Source organism: Vipera berus, assembly GCF_964194415.1.
Source record: "Vipera berus genome assembly, chromosome: 2".
NCBI classification, from domain to species: Eukaryota; Metazoa; Chordata; class Lepidosauria; order Squamata; family Viperidae; genus Vipera; species Vipera berus.
The window spans coordinates 72,850,253-72,864,736 of record NC_138203.1 but is presented as its reverse complement, the minus strand read 5'-3'; the positions used below and the strand labels follow the sequence as shown (position 1 = coordinate 72,864,736).

At 39.3% G+C, this 14,484-nt stretch overlaps 1 protein-coding gene across 1 annotated transcript in view; it reads left to right on the top strand.

The window, feature by feature from the left end:
* The window catches only part of PUM3 (pumilio RNA binding family member 3), a 34,907-nt gene extending 22,208 nt beyond the window's left edge, over positions 1-12,699 (top strand). The window contains exons 14-18 of the mRNA XM_081320846.1: positions 1,595-1,737; positions 5,180-5,402; positions 7,733-7,820; positions 8,265-8,355; positions 12,434-12,699. Coding sequence (XP_081176972.1) covers positions 1,595-1,737; positions 5,180-5,402; positions 7,733-7,820; positions 8,265-8,355; positions 12,434-12,566 — 678 coding nt within the window. The 3' untranslated portion in view covers positions 12,567-12,699. The remainder of the gene's footprint in view (positions 1-1,594; positions 1,738-5,179; positions 5,403-7,732; positions 7,821-8,264; positions 8,356-12,433) is intronic.
* Positions 12,700-14,484: the final 1,785 nt, after the last annotated feature.

Here is a 14,484-nt window from a genome sequence, read left to right as displayed (position 1 = left end):
GAATCTTCAAAGTTCTCACTTGCTGATGGACACTCAAGAGACAAGGTTTATCAAGTGATATATTTGAGTATATAGACTTCTCTGCTCACTCGTGAATAAAGAATAAATGGAGTAATCCTACATACTCCTAAATGATTTTGATGAATGAAGAGGATGACTAACAATTGTTGTGTTTGCAAAAGGGCAGTAGGCAAATCTATTTAAGGAGTATGAACAATGCTGTGTTGGTCTAAAACTCCCCTCTTTTTCTCTAAATAATATGTCTTCAAAATAGGTCATCTTACAGTAACGGCTTGCCTAACTTTTATTTTTCAGAAATAGGCACAGTATTTGGCATGCTGCAACGTGAATATTGTGAAAATTACTGAAAACTGGATTTAATGGGCCATAATGTTGTTACATTCATAGAAGTGGTCTTATCTTAGTCAACGTATCTTAGTCAACTTATCATCGTCAATATGTTATCTTAGCCAGTTTGGTCTAAGCCAGTTTGATTAAGGCAAAAGGCTAGAAGCCAGGAGACTGTAAGTTCTAGTCCTGCCTTAAGCATGAAAACGGCTGGATGACTTTGAGCCAGTCCCTCATTCTCTCAGCCCACAACATCAGCCTTAGGTGACAAGGCAGTCAATCAATTCCTGTCACAGCCAATGAATCAACACTTGGTTGACCCCCCCCCCCCCCGCCAAAAAAAAAAACAGACTCTACACTTGCAGGAAAAACACTAGGAAGGAGAAAAATCATCCACAATATATTCCCTTACTAGAACTATGAGGAAAAAGTTGCCATTTTGAATGAAAAGGTTGTATTATCTTCATGTTAAATGAAATTAAATTTGACTGTTAGATAAACTGCCATCTGTTTTCATATCTCTCCTTTAATCCTATTATGTGTAGTAGTTTTAGTAATACTATCTAGGTAAAGTTTTGGAATATCTGAGTTGATCTTAAAATTTCAGCAAGCTGGATTGATCAGTATGGTTGTACAAAGGAGATGAAAAAATGGAGGAATTAACAATTGGTAATATTTTGGACCACTACTGAAATCATGTCATAGAGAAAAGGTCTTACATTTGGAGCAAGGTCTGTGCATTAGCATAATGTTTTATTTAGTCATAGGTAAGATATGAATAGGGACGCGGTGGCTCAGTGGGTTAGGACACTGAGCTTGTCGATCTGAAGGTCGGCAGTTTGGCGGGTCGAATCCCGAGTGCCGCGTAACAGAGTGAGCGCCTGTTACTTGTCCCAGCTTCTGCCAACCTAGCAGTTCGAAAGCATGTAAAAATGCAAGTAGAAAAATAGGGACCACTCCGGTGGGAAGGTAACAGCGTTCCGTGCGCTTCTGGCGTCTAGTCATGTCGGCCACATGACCACGGAGACGTCCTCGGACAAGCGCTGGCTCTTCGGCTTTGAAACGGAGATGAGTACCGGCCCCTAGAGTCGGAAACGACTAGCACGCACGTGCGGGGGAACCTTTACCTTTTACCTTAAGATATGAATAAGGATGAAAGAACTGGCTTCCTTCCAAAAAAACCCAAGCTGAAATTGGGGGGAAAAATGTTACTAACAGATTTTTTTGTCTTTTCCCCAACACTTAGGAATTGAATGGTAATTTACCCACTGTTATAAACAACAAATATGGAAGGAAAGTCGTGCTCTATTTATTGAGTCCACGGGACCCAACATATTTCCCCCCGGCAATAATCAAAATCCTGCAACAGGGTGATGGAAATGCTCACAGGTACTGGTGTACAATTTATTGAAGTTTCTGCATTTTCCCCCTATCTGGTTATGTCTGAAATGTGCTGTTTTTCACTCCTCTGAATCCCAGTGGATTGAATTATGGCTATACAGCTGCCTGAGACATGCTGTGCAAAGTGGAATTTGACCTGTATTTTTGTTTTACATAAATGACCTTAAAAGGTGGCAAAGCAAGATAGATTTTTTTTTTTAAAAAAAAAGGTAAGGTAACATTTTAGTAGGAAATATTGGATTTCATATTGGGTAATTTTCTATGAATTTCAGTCACATTTGCTTTTAGTGGATTTGGTAAAATAATAGTTTATTGCCATGTGAGTCAAATGACAAGAGCAGCAGGTGTTTATTTCAACACTGGCAGAATAATGCATGTTATGCATTAGCTACAGCTGGTTATGATACAGACTAGATTCGTTTCTCGGTATTCATTTCAATAGTCTTACATTTTATCTGGTTAACTGTATCTTGCCTTTATATATACTTTTTTTTGGGGGGGGAATCTTACAAGGATACAGAATCTGGTGGTGACTGGGTTAATCAATAATTCGATAACAAAATCTTTAGTACAAATCTCAAATTACAATATCAAATATTTCTTCTCTTTTCCCCTTAACATTTACTACCTCATATTCAACCTAGTTTAGTTCTTATTATATCTTATTATATCAACTCAGTAAAAACATCATTATTATTTTTTATTTTTATTTTAATTCCATTTATATCCCGCCCTTCTCCGAAGACTCAGGGCGGCTTACAAGCTTAGCAGTAGCCTTCATTCTATGTATATGCCTGCTTATTAGGGCTTTCACACACACCCCCAAGCGGCATTATTACAAAGTCAGCTTAATTGCCCCCAACAGTCTGGGTCCTCATTTTACCTACCTCGGAAGGATGGAAGGCTGAGTCAACCTTGAGCCTGGTGGGATTCGAACCTGCACTAATTGCAGGCAGCTGGTGTTACTTAAGGAGGCATTAGCCCACAGCTAATGCCTCCTTAAGCCCACAGCTCCACCAAGGCTCTATTACATTTATCAATATTTTTAGCTTATACGTAATTATATTCAGTCTTCATAAACAATCCATATCTTGTTATTCATTTTACCCAATTTTTAGTTTGTCATCAGTATTGCAATTTAACCTTTGATATTTATGATTTTCAGGCTTTAGGTAACCAAGATTTCCGTTGTCTCAATTCATAACAAATCTAATATCCAAAATACACATTTTATCTATTTGAGTATAATCTTGTTCTGTTTCCTAAGAGTTATCTATTTTCTACCATATTAAATCATCTACTTAATAATACAATATCCCCCTCTAATAAATCAAAACCATTACGTATATTACCTGGGTTAATCAATAAACCAAACATATTCATAATAATTAATTTTCTTTTTCCTTTTAGGTTTAATGTTTAGATATTAAACAGATAAAGTCCTTATTTTCAACTAATTTCCAAGTATTTTAATCTTAATGACCAGAATTCGCCTTATCTCAACTTTCCCCTTTAACCCTCTAATTAATAATATGAAATCCCCTCTAATAAGTCAAGACCCCAATTTTCTTCAACCTTATTCTGGCTTTCTTCCTTTGTCAACTAGGCTTCCATATCAGTGCGTTTAAATCATCAAATAGATCTCCCTCTATTATTATACATGTTATTTGAAATAAAGTAGACCATTTATTTGCCATTTTTTGGAAGAACTAGCCCATTTGTATTCATTAAGTTGTCTCCCTATTGTTCCAATTCCCCATGCTTGCCCTGATGTGTTTATCTTCCATTCAATCTGTTCTTCTTTCTCATATTTCTTCTGATTTATATAGAAAGTCATTTCCATTTTCAGTGTTGTCACTTCCTTTTCTGGATTTTCCATCAGCTGCATTTGTTGGTCAATTTTGTCCTCTGTCTTAATATTTGATTGTCCCACTTCTTCTGTTATTTTCTGCATTGTTGGTGGTAGTCAAGGTTTGAGTTTGTGTATCTAAACTGGCGTCTTGATCTTTTATGTTAGGTCATATTTTATCACAAGCTGAAAAAATGGTTTCATGTATTGTTTTCAACATGGAAAGGATCTTTTCCTGGGCTTCATCCATCTTTTTCCATGTTTATAAATAGTCTTTCTAGTAGAATTCGTTTGTCAAGCAAGATTTTATAGTCCAAGGTATTTGAACATCTCATATAGTGTCAAATAAAGAGATAGGAAAGCAATTTGCCACATATAACTCTGAGAGTCAGTAAAGGTTTACATTCACAGTTCAAGTAGGCCAGTTATGCCACCCAGCTGTTCTCTTACAGCTAAGCCTCTCAGGTGGTGCCAAGGTCAGAAAAGTCTTATCTAAGGTCTGGGCTTCAAGCCAAGTCTCTTTTAGGAAATAACAAGTTGTAATACCAAACTTCACCACAAGATGTCACTGGTGCCATTTAAGGTTTTTTAAGTCCAAAATTTTTATAATCCTTTTTCCAATTTTATTTCTTTTTTGTAGATAAAAACAAGAGTCTCCAATAAAAATAGGAAAAAATTTGGTCCCCAAGTTTCAGGAACATATAAATCCAATTAGATTAAAGTTGTTCTTTTAATGCTTTAATTCCCCTGGGTAGTCAGATGCTGCTATTCTTAGAGGGTGGGGGGGATGTTTCTATTAATTTGTGTAATAAAACATTGTAAAAAATTAAATTAGATTTCAGGCAATAGTTATTGGATCATCTTTGAGGCAGCATATTTTACTTGAAACATCCCACAAAACTGCAAGGATGAACAAATGAATGTTCAGGCCATAGATCAAAATACTACAGGGAGAAGCAAACAGTTGCCTTCCTTCCTAACATAAATATACTCACCACTGACAGTTTTGTCTGATATCATCCCATAGATAATTAAATGGCACCTCAAAATACACCTCCTGCTAGTTGTGTAAAACAGTGCCGCTCTGCAGGCCACAGGCACAGCAGCCATGGGAGTCACACCACCATCTTGTCTCTTTTGATGATCTTTCCAGTGACACTATTTGCAGCAGCCATGCAAATCACTTTCTTGCTGACCAGTCTTGGTTTTTAATAATTAAACAGTCAAGGAAATGAACTGAGGATTGCAACCTTGCGGCTGTTAATGGGACTTGCCTCTGGCCTGAAGCTGAATTCTCCATTCCAGCAATTTCTCATGAAAATATGCTTTGTAAACGCTTAACTGATTTAGGTAGAAACAACTGCTTTGCAAAGGTCCTAGTGCATATGGTGCATGATCATAGGTGATCTCTAGGGCTCTGATTTGGAGCGTCAATCAAAACTTTTCCTCTGTTGGACGAATATGAGAATAACCTGCTGCTGAATTGGGATTTTTTTTAATTTGGGCATCAGAATTTTGTACAATTCCTGCTTTTCTTTATTGAGCAAACGTTCTTATATCTGTCTGTCTTTATCCCCCCAGTAAAAAGGATGCAGATGTTCGGCATCATGAGCTTCTGGAAGCCATTTCCCCTCCCTTATTACAGCACCTCAGTGCACACGCTGAAGAAATGGTGATGGACAAAGCTGCATTCATTGCAGTGACGGGCATCCTCAAGGCTGCTGTCGGTGATGTCCAGCCAGCGATGAAAGCCATCGCTAGTCTTGCTGCGAGAGAGATGATTCCGGGGGGAGAAGGTGGAGAGGTAAGTTAGATACAAAGCAAACGGTAATGAGTAGCCCCAAATTAGCAGGTTTCTCTTTCATTGTTGTCCAGTCTGGTCTCAGAGTCATTGCACAGGCTCAGGAAATTGATGTTTAAGTTAAGGAGGCATTAAGGTAGCAACAGGGTGTAATCATCTAATGTCTCCATCTTGCCACATCCGTAACTCAACCACCCACATTCTTGAATCTGCATAGCTATCACGAGAGTCTATAAAGAAGTATTTTCTAATGAGCCATCAACATCCTGTACAAGGTGTCTGCACCGAACCAAAGCACCTTTGCTTAGGTGGGACAGAATTCTTCATACTGTTTTGGACTCAAATGTCTGTGTGACTCCGAAATACTACATTTATGTATATTTTGGTGGCATTGGCTGTGCTCAGATATTTGCCTCGACACATGAAGGTCAGGACTTGATTAAAGGACAGGGCTGTGCTTGGTACTCTGCCTCCTCTGCTTTTGTGCTTTGTCACCCTCTTCCACCAAACATACACGCGCTCCGTTGGAACATAGAATAACGAGGTTGGAATGGACCTTGAAGGTTCTCTAACCCAACCTCCTGCTCAAGCAGAAGACCTTATAGCAGGGGTGTCAAACTGCCGGCCCGTGGGCCGGATGCATCGTAGCAAAACCGCACCCACCCCATTGCCGGCAATGGCAAAAAAAAGTCACGCTACGTCACGAGACATCACGTGAAGTTGCGAGTTTGACACCCCTGCCTTATAGCACTTCGGACAGGTGGTTGTCCAATCTGTTCTTGAAAGCCTCCAGCGAAGGAGCACCAACAGCTCCTGAAGCCGTTCCACTGATTCATTGTTCTCATGTCAGGAAGTTTCTCCTTAGTTCTAAGTTGGATCTCTTTTTAATAGGTTCTCATCATTGCTTCTTGTCCTGCCCTCAGCTGCTTTGGAGACTAAGACTAACCCCTCTTCTCTATGAGACAGCCCCTCAAGTCCTGGAAGATGCTATCATGCCGCCTCCAGTCTTTTTTTGTTAGACTAGAGCAGGGCTTTTCAAACTTTTCACCCATTGTACCACTTTTAGGATATGGCAACATCCGAGTACCACCGGTCGCCTAGCAAGGTGTCAAAAACTTGATGACCAAAAGAAAAAGAAAAAAGTGATGAAGTACAGGTAGTCCTCGACTTACAACAGTTTGCTTAGTGACTGTTCGAAGTTAAAATGGCACTGAAAAATGTGCCCCCCAAGCCACAGCCGAGCAAGACGCCTGCCCGGCCGGCGGCACTCTTCCTCCTGTCCGAGGTTTTCGTTGTTGTGAGCATTTCTGTTGAGGATTGGCAGTGGGGGTGGGGTGTTTGGTTTTTATTCCCCCCCCCCCCGCTGGGTGGTTGCAGCAGGTTTTGGTTACTTCAGATGACCCTGGGACACTGACCGTCATAAATATGAATCAGTTGCCAAACATCTCAATGTAAACCACAAGACCCTGGAGATGCTGCAACATTCCAGCTGATCGGTACTTCTTCCCGGCTCAGAAGCACCAGGATCAGCACCGAGCTCCAGCTGGAGCCTGGTGCTGATCCTGGCGCTTCCACTGAGCCCTGACAGTCCTGCAGCTCCAGCCGTCTCTCGCTCAGGCTTGTGTGGTGCTGCCACCGGTTCAGCTCATTTCCTTCCCCTGCTACCACTTTTCTAGGATAGTCACGTACCACCTGCCAGGTGCCAATATACCACAGGTGGTACCCATACCACTGGTTGAAAAGCCCTGGACTAGAGTTCCCTCAATCATTCATCGTTTTCCACACATTCAGGCAGAAAGTCTAAAGCAGAACTAAAATAGAAGTATAGCTTCTCTTATGATCTTAAATGCATCTATGTGAGAGTTGTGTATAATTGGGGGGCGGGGAGGGCTATATTTCTGTTCAGCCCTGCATGGTTTCCTTGAGATTTCTGTGCTCAACACACAGAGCAGGGTAGATGTGATGCGGAAAGAAGGTCAGTAAATAGTGGGAGGACAAGCTAGGGTTCAGGAAAGTGCCCTAACTGGAATGAAATTAGGAGTATTTTACAAAAGTTGCCCAGCTGGTGCCTTTAGGAATTATGAAAGTGATAGAACATATTGAAAATAGTATTTGAGACTGACGATGATTTGTTTTTCAAATAGAAATAAATATCTAATCCGAGGGACAAACAAGATCTCTGGGTTGTTTAAAATTTATACTGCTTGGCTATTCCTTCACTGATTACTGACGTGCTATACAGCCTGACCCGACTTTTAAAAAGCTGCACATACGAGGACATTGAAGAGTCAGCCCAGTGAGAGATCCTAACCTGTTCATGCTTTATTTTAAAGCTTCACATTGCCGAACATCCAGCAGGCCATTTAGTGCTTAAGTGGCTAATAGAACAAGATGAGAAGATGAGAGAGTCTGGCAGAGAAGGTATGTTGGTATATCAGAGGTGAAATTAATTAATAGACCTTCAATCAGTGGAGGGTTGGGCAAGATAACTAGGTCCTGAATTCCATTTTGGGTGCCTTAATTTAAAATAAAATAAAAAAGCTTCTCTGAGCGAAGTGGCTAGAAGGACAGGGAGAATTCCTCATATTAAGAAAGGAAAATTACTTCTGAAAAAGAAGGGCAAGTTCTTGCAAGGCAATTCAAGGGAAAAGTTTCTTTTTCCTTGGATTCAGATATGTGTGTGTGTGTGTGTGTGTGTGTGTGTGTGAATAACGTAGAAAATTAGATTGAAAGCACACGTGCTCTGGTAATCTAATCAGTATCTCCTCAAAGTGAATGCAGATGTATTGATTCTGTCTTAGTATTAATTAATAACGGATGCGTCACGATAAATGTATAATACCTACTTTGGATTCTCCCAAACAGGATGTTTTGCAAGAATCCTGATAGAACAGGTGGGAATTGACCTTCTAAAGACCTGGGTGGATGTGAATCGTGGTGCAATTATTCTATGCCGGTATGTAGAAGGTTTCTAGGTTATTCAACATCTATGAGGGTTTTTTTTTTAAAAGGCAGCGACCTGGTTGTTTAATATTAATAGTTTAAAGTCAATTGTATTTTAATAAGTGCCTTTCCTGCTGCTAAGTAGACAGCAGCTGAGTTGCTGAATCACTTTCAAAGATTCATTACTTTGCTTTCAGCTTCATTATTTATTTTTTTTAAAGTGCAAGGGAAATAAGCTGTAGCTTTGCAACAATTTTTTCCCCCAATATTTCCATCTGCTGTTGATTGTCTCCGCGCATTGGACCGTCTTTCTTTGAAGGTAATAATTTGGCTGTCCTGGAGTTTATGCTGTCTAGAGGCTTTGCTGTCACAGCCTTCAGAAATACCACATTCTTTCTTTATAACGTGGTAATTCCACTTATTCCAGTGAGGCAGCCTACAAAGATTGGTCACTCAGTAATGTGAAACAATTGAGCCCAAAATTTCTGTTGTTAAGTGAAACACTTGTTAAGTGAGTTTTGCCCCATTTTACGACCTTTGTTGTCCCAGTTAAGTGGATTACCAAAGTTGTTAAGTTAGTAACCCAGTTGTTAAGTGAATCTGGCTTCCCTATTGGTTTTGCTTGTCAGAAGGTTGCAAAAAAATGATCACATGACCCTGGAACACTGCGACAATCATAAATTTGAGTCAGATGCCAAGCTTCTGAATTTTGATCACAAGACCATGGGGACGCTGCAAAGGTCTTAACTGTGAAAAATGGTCATAAGTCACTTTACTTTTTTCAGTGCTGTTGTAACTTTGAATGGTCACTAAATGAACTGCTGTAAGTGGAGGACTACTTCTATATAGTACACATTGCAAATGAGCTTGAACCTTGTGCTCTTATACCAAACTGTTTTCTTGCACTTATTTATATAACCTCAAGCAAACTGAGAACACAACAGATGTTTCAGAATAAATCAATATGATATTAAACAACGTATTTGCAGCATCTTCATTTATAACATTATTTAAAATGCATCAACTGGGTATGAACCTAAAATACCTTTTAACTTGTATTTATTAATCATAAGTCCCTGCTTCTGTAGATTAAATATTCTTCCTCTTTGAATCGCTGATGATATTTCCAAGTTAAGTTTTAATTTCTGTCTCGTATGTTTTCTCAGGAATTAGTAATGATGAGATCACTATAACAGCCTGTTCCATTACATTAAAACTGATGGATCTATTCAACCAATCATTAGAAATAGATCAATTGAATCAACTGAATTATATCCAAAATATCTCCTGATACCAAGTTAGGTTCGTTAGTATTTTCCTGATGCCTGTCGACAAAGAATAAATGTCCCTTTGGGAGTAGAGGTGCATTCAGTGAAAGCAAACTAAAATGAGAACAGAAAATAATATGGTTGCAGGACGGCTGAACCTCAAAGCCTAAACATAAGAGGAACAGTTCTGTTTTATCGGTTTGCTGAGGAGGTGATAATCTTCCGTCTCCAGCAGACCTGATCAAGGTTACTGCAGGGGAGAAAATGAGAAAGGCTTATAATTATGTTCCAGGATTCTAATCAAGGCTACTGAAATAATAATCTGTGTGAGGGGAAAATAAAAGGTAAAGATACCCTCAAGCTTGACTCCTGATGACCAGGAGTTTCTTCAGGGTGTTACAGAAGTATTTACCACGGTCTTCCTATGGACTTTTCTTCTGGCGTGCCCTTGAGTTCCCAGGTGGTGCCCTGTCCAAACATCCAGGGGAAATGTAGAAATGCGCAAATGCTTATTTAGTTCAAGATTGGCCTTTCCAACACGGTTAAGACCGTTCCTGAAATGTTCTGAACTTGAGAAGATAATCAATATTGCTTTATCATTGCATTCCTCACACCAGTAATCCCTAATGAAAGGTTACTGTTTCCTTGCTTCTGTTAACGGAAATGTTGATCAGGATCAGCGAAAAGCAAGAGATAACTTACTTGGTTTCGCTAATCTGAATTTGGGTGGGTGGGACGAACAGAGTTCTAAATGCACGAAGTTCTAGCTGTTTTCCCTACCTGAGGGGTCTGTAGGTTCACCCAAAGTGCCTGTCAGTCTGATGTCTATCCCCCCCCCAAAATGTATTGCCTTTCCTAACCAAGCTCAATCAGCATTTCACACATATCTGTTAAAAATAATTGGTTTCCTTTTTCATTATCCCATTCTTTTTTTAAAAAAAATTTCTAGTGTTTCTGATATAGATCAGAAAAACGTTGCTGTTTGTATGGTTCAGTGCAAAAAATTGTGTTTAAATCAAACTTCCATTTGACAGGCTTATCATTGTGAATTTCTGCTGTTCAGCCACTGCCTTCCTGAAATAGAGCTGTGGGCATTTTTCATTGTACCTTACAACAGAACCCTTACATTTGACAAGAATCCTTAATTCCTTGTGAGAACACGTGATCTCACACACAGCTGCTATATAAAGATTTGTGGGGAATTGTTTCACCACATGTGGCAAAGTTTTCCATTTGAGAAATTGGTTTGGCAGAGATAGCCCTGGTTGTTTCTGCTTGAATTCTAGAAATGAAGAACTGTTGCTTTTTAAGACAAGTCTTATCTCCCAGAGGTGGTTGATGATACTGCTAGCACTGAGTTTTAGTTTTCTTCCATTATTTTAATAAAATTCAGTCAGTCTGCTGCTACTATATCTTAAGTAGTTATATTTTTGACATCTCATCAGGAAAACGAATCTGAATTCATGGACGATCTAGAGAGAGTTAAAACAGCCACGGCCAGTTAACTCAACTGGCTGTGATTTTAATTAGAAGGATCCAGAATTCAGACAAAGATGCTTTAGATCAAACTTGAGCACCATTCCCTCCCTAAAAGAGTCATATCTAACCTCCTGAATTTTCATGAGTCTGTGCAGCAGCAGTTGTGTGACTGCCAGAAAAGAAGTGACTCCTTTGGGAGATGTCCTACTGAATTCTTTAGTCGTGGTCGGCTTCAGAACTACTGCAGATCTCTATATTTGATGCAACAGCTCATCCGATGTCTAACCCATCCAGTATCTAAGCAGATGCAATGTATTCATATCTTGCTCTAACGTTGCATAAGAATTTGAGAAGGGAACGTGTAATCAGCTTAAATTTCTGCTCTGATGTTTTGGTAATCTTGGTGGCTGTTTACACCAATGCTTGTCCTTCCCTAAAATAGTAACAAGCCTATAAAATCAAAACATCCTAGAAGGCGCAATACAATAATTTGTGTGCATATTATATAATTTACGTAATCTCTTCAAATATGTAATACTAGGTCATAGTGCTTGCTCTTAGATAAGATAGAACTATTTTGGATCATACTGAAAAACGAGATTTATTTTTTTCCACCCAAGCTACTTTTAATTCTTTCCTTCTGTTTGTTTGGCAGAATACTTGTTTGTTTGTTTGTTTTAAATAAACAAGGTTGGACATGACAATTTAAACGGAAAGTTAGGATAAAAGTTGCAGAAGATTTTTACAGGCCACCATTGATACTTTCATACTGAAAAATCTCTCAAACAAGCCCGCTTAGCTTCCCTGGAAAAGTAATGAAAGTTTTTCCCCCCCATGCATCCTATTATTAATCATGATGTCAATTTGCGCATATACAACCCAATTCCCCCTTGCCTCTTTTTAAATGTGTTTTAAAAAAGCAAAAATTAGAATCAGTGTTTATAGCTGAACATGAGATGGAAGTAACGTTGGTTACTCTCATTGATGACCTATGATAAGGCTTAGATGTGGGAAGCACATAGTTTTAATCAATCATATTTTGGTATCTGGTCATGGTAACTTTCTGGACTATTGGCAATAGTTGACACTTGGAGAAATCATTAAACTTAATTGAAAGTACATTCAGAACATACAAAGACTCTCTGTTCTGACAATTTGAATATTTAAACTGAATTATTATTACCTACTTTCTATGGGATAGTGTCCCCAAGTTTTCCTTAACAAGTAGAATTATTCAATCGTACGCTGATCTGTGTCATGTATTAATTCATTTTAAAATAAATGTTCACTTTGAAAGGATACTGTTAAAACATATTTTAAATGTTCTTTTTCTTCCTCTTACAGTCTTCTTCAGAGCTCTGATCAAGAAGTTGCAACACAAGTCAAAGATGGACTAAAGAGTGTTATTCCAAAGCTAAAAAGGACTAAAGACTGTACAGCAGCAGCAAAGGCGTTGCTGGAGAAATTATCATCCTAATTTAATAATTATTCAGTTTGTCTATGACAACTAGATGCTTTTTTAAAAAAGAAATGTAAATGGAAAGGGTCTTGGGTAGTTAACTTTAAAAAAAATTACACAATTTAACTTGTGAATAAATTCTTATACCTTTTTCAACGTTTGCCTCTTGAATGTTACTCAAATCACCTTTCTGTGTCCAACCTTCCACTGTTTAAATGGAGTCAAGGTGGCATCTTGGCTGAGGTATTACGTGAGGAGTGGAGACCCAGGTACTAGTCCTCCCTCAGGTCTGGAGGCTTCCTGGGTGATTTGGAACCAGGCATTCTCTCTCAGCCTAACCTACTTCACTAGAGTTATTGATCAGGGTGGGTGGAACAACGTGTGCCAAAGGCAGCTTTGGTCTAGTGCAGGGGTAGGCAACCTTGGCTCTTTTATGACTCGTGGACTAACCCATCCAGTATCTAAGCATAGCTGGCTCAGGAATTCTGGGAGTTGAAGTCCACGAGTCATAAAAGAGCCAAGGTTGCCTACCCCTGGTCTAGTGGTTAAGGCACCAGGCCAGAAACCAGGAGACCATGAATTCTAGTCCCAACATTAGGCCTGAAAATCAGCTGAGTGACTTTGGGCTAGTCTCTCTTAGCCCAACCCCCCTCGCAGGGTTGTTGTGGGGAAAATAGAGAGAGGCAGGATTATTAGGTATGTTCACCGCCTTGAGTTGTTGATTAAAAAATAATAATAAAGGGAAATAAATGCAGATATTTATATTTATTTATTTATAAATTTTAATGGCTGCCCATCTTACCAGAGGGTAACTTCTGGGTGGCTTACAGTCAAAAATCTATCTATATACATTAAAACATAAATAAGGTAAAACCAGCCATTAAAATCTTAAGATCTAATTACACGTGGGGAGGGCAGGGGCAGAGTTGGGGAGGTGGGATCTGTTGTTACTCGATTAACCCATCTTGACTGTGCTGTTCCCCCATTGGGGCCCCAAGCCATCTAGCAGATAAATCTTAATAAATGCACAATCTAGGTGACTCTTGTTCCTGTCTCCTTTGATCTCTGATGCCACGGTGCACTTGCTTTTTCACCTTCATTTAACGAGCTGTGTACCTTACTTGTAGTCAAAGTGGAAAAAAGACAAGCAGAGAAGAAAAGTAGCTCTTTTACTTCTTCCATTTTTGAAAAGATGTAGCTGCTAAGCGACTGCAGTGGGAGGAGAAACTAGGCAATATCAAGGAATGCAACACATGCACCCATTGTTTAAAGTTAAAGTTGCAATGGTGTAACTCACAAAGCAAACACCAGCAGCAAGTACATTAGTCTGCCATCAGTCAAGAGTTATCCATGGCGCTGGTCCAGCCAATCCCGCTTTTTGCCTGAAGATAAGCATGCACAATAGCGGAGATGAAACACACTGTGTTGGATTAAGGAGAGCTTGGCGTAGGGTTTGCAATTGATCACTCTGTTCTGCAATGCGCTAGGTGCCTAGCCTCACAAAAGTTGTGGTTTGTCATTACCCTTTTTAAAAAAAGCATTGAGAGCAACAGCAGACTCCTATAAGCACCCGTCTTGTAAAGACGGTAAATATTACCTAGACTGTGTTCGATATTTCACACTCCAGGTGTATAAAGCCTGATGGGTGAACTTTTCAATAAATTCAATTTATTGAATTTACCTATTATTACCTATCCACCTATTATTTTAATTATTTTTAAAAATTATATAGTTACCCATTTTAATTAAATATCTTCAGGCAGCTAACATAGCCAGTACATAAAATAATGTAAAAGCCACAAAGCAACTCTTAATTAAAAACGCAAGTCCTCTTTAACCATCTCACTGCACAAGACAGATGCACAAGGGACTTCACTAACATCAGAGCCCTGGTGCTCCAGAAGACTAAAGCAGGGCTTTTCAACCAGTGGTACAG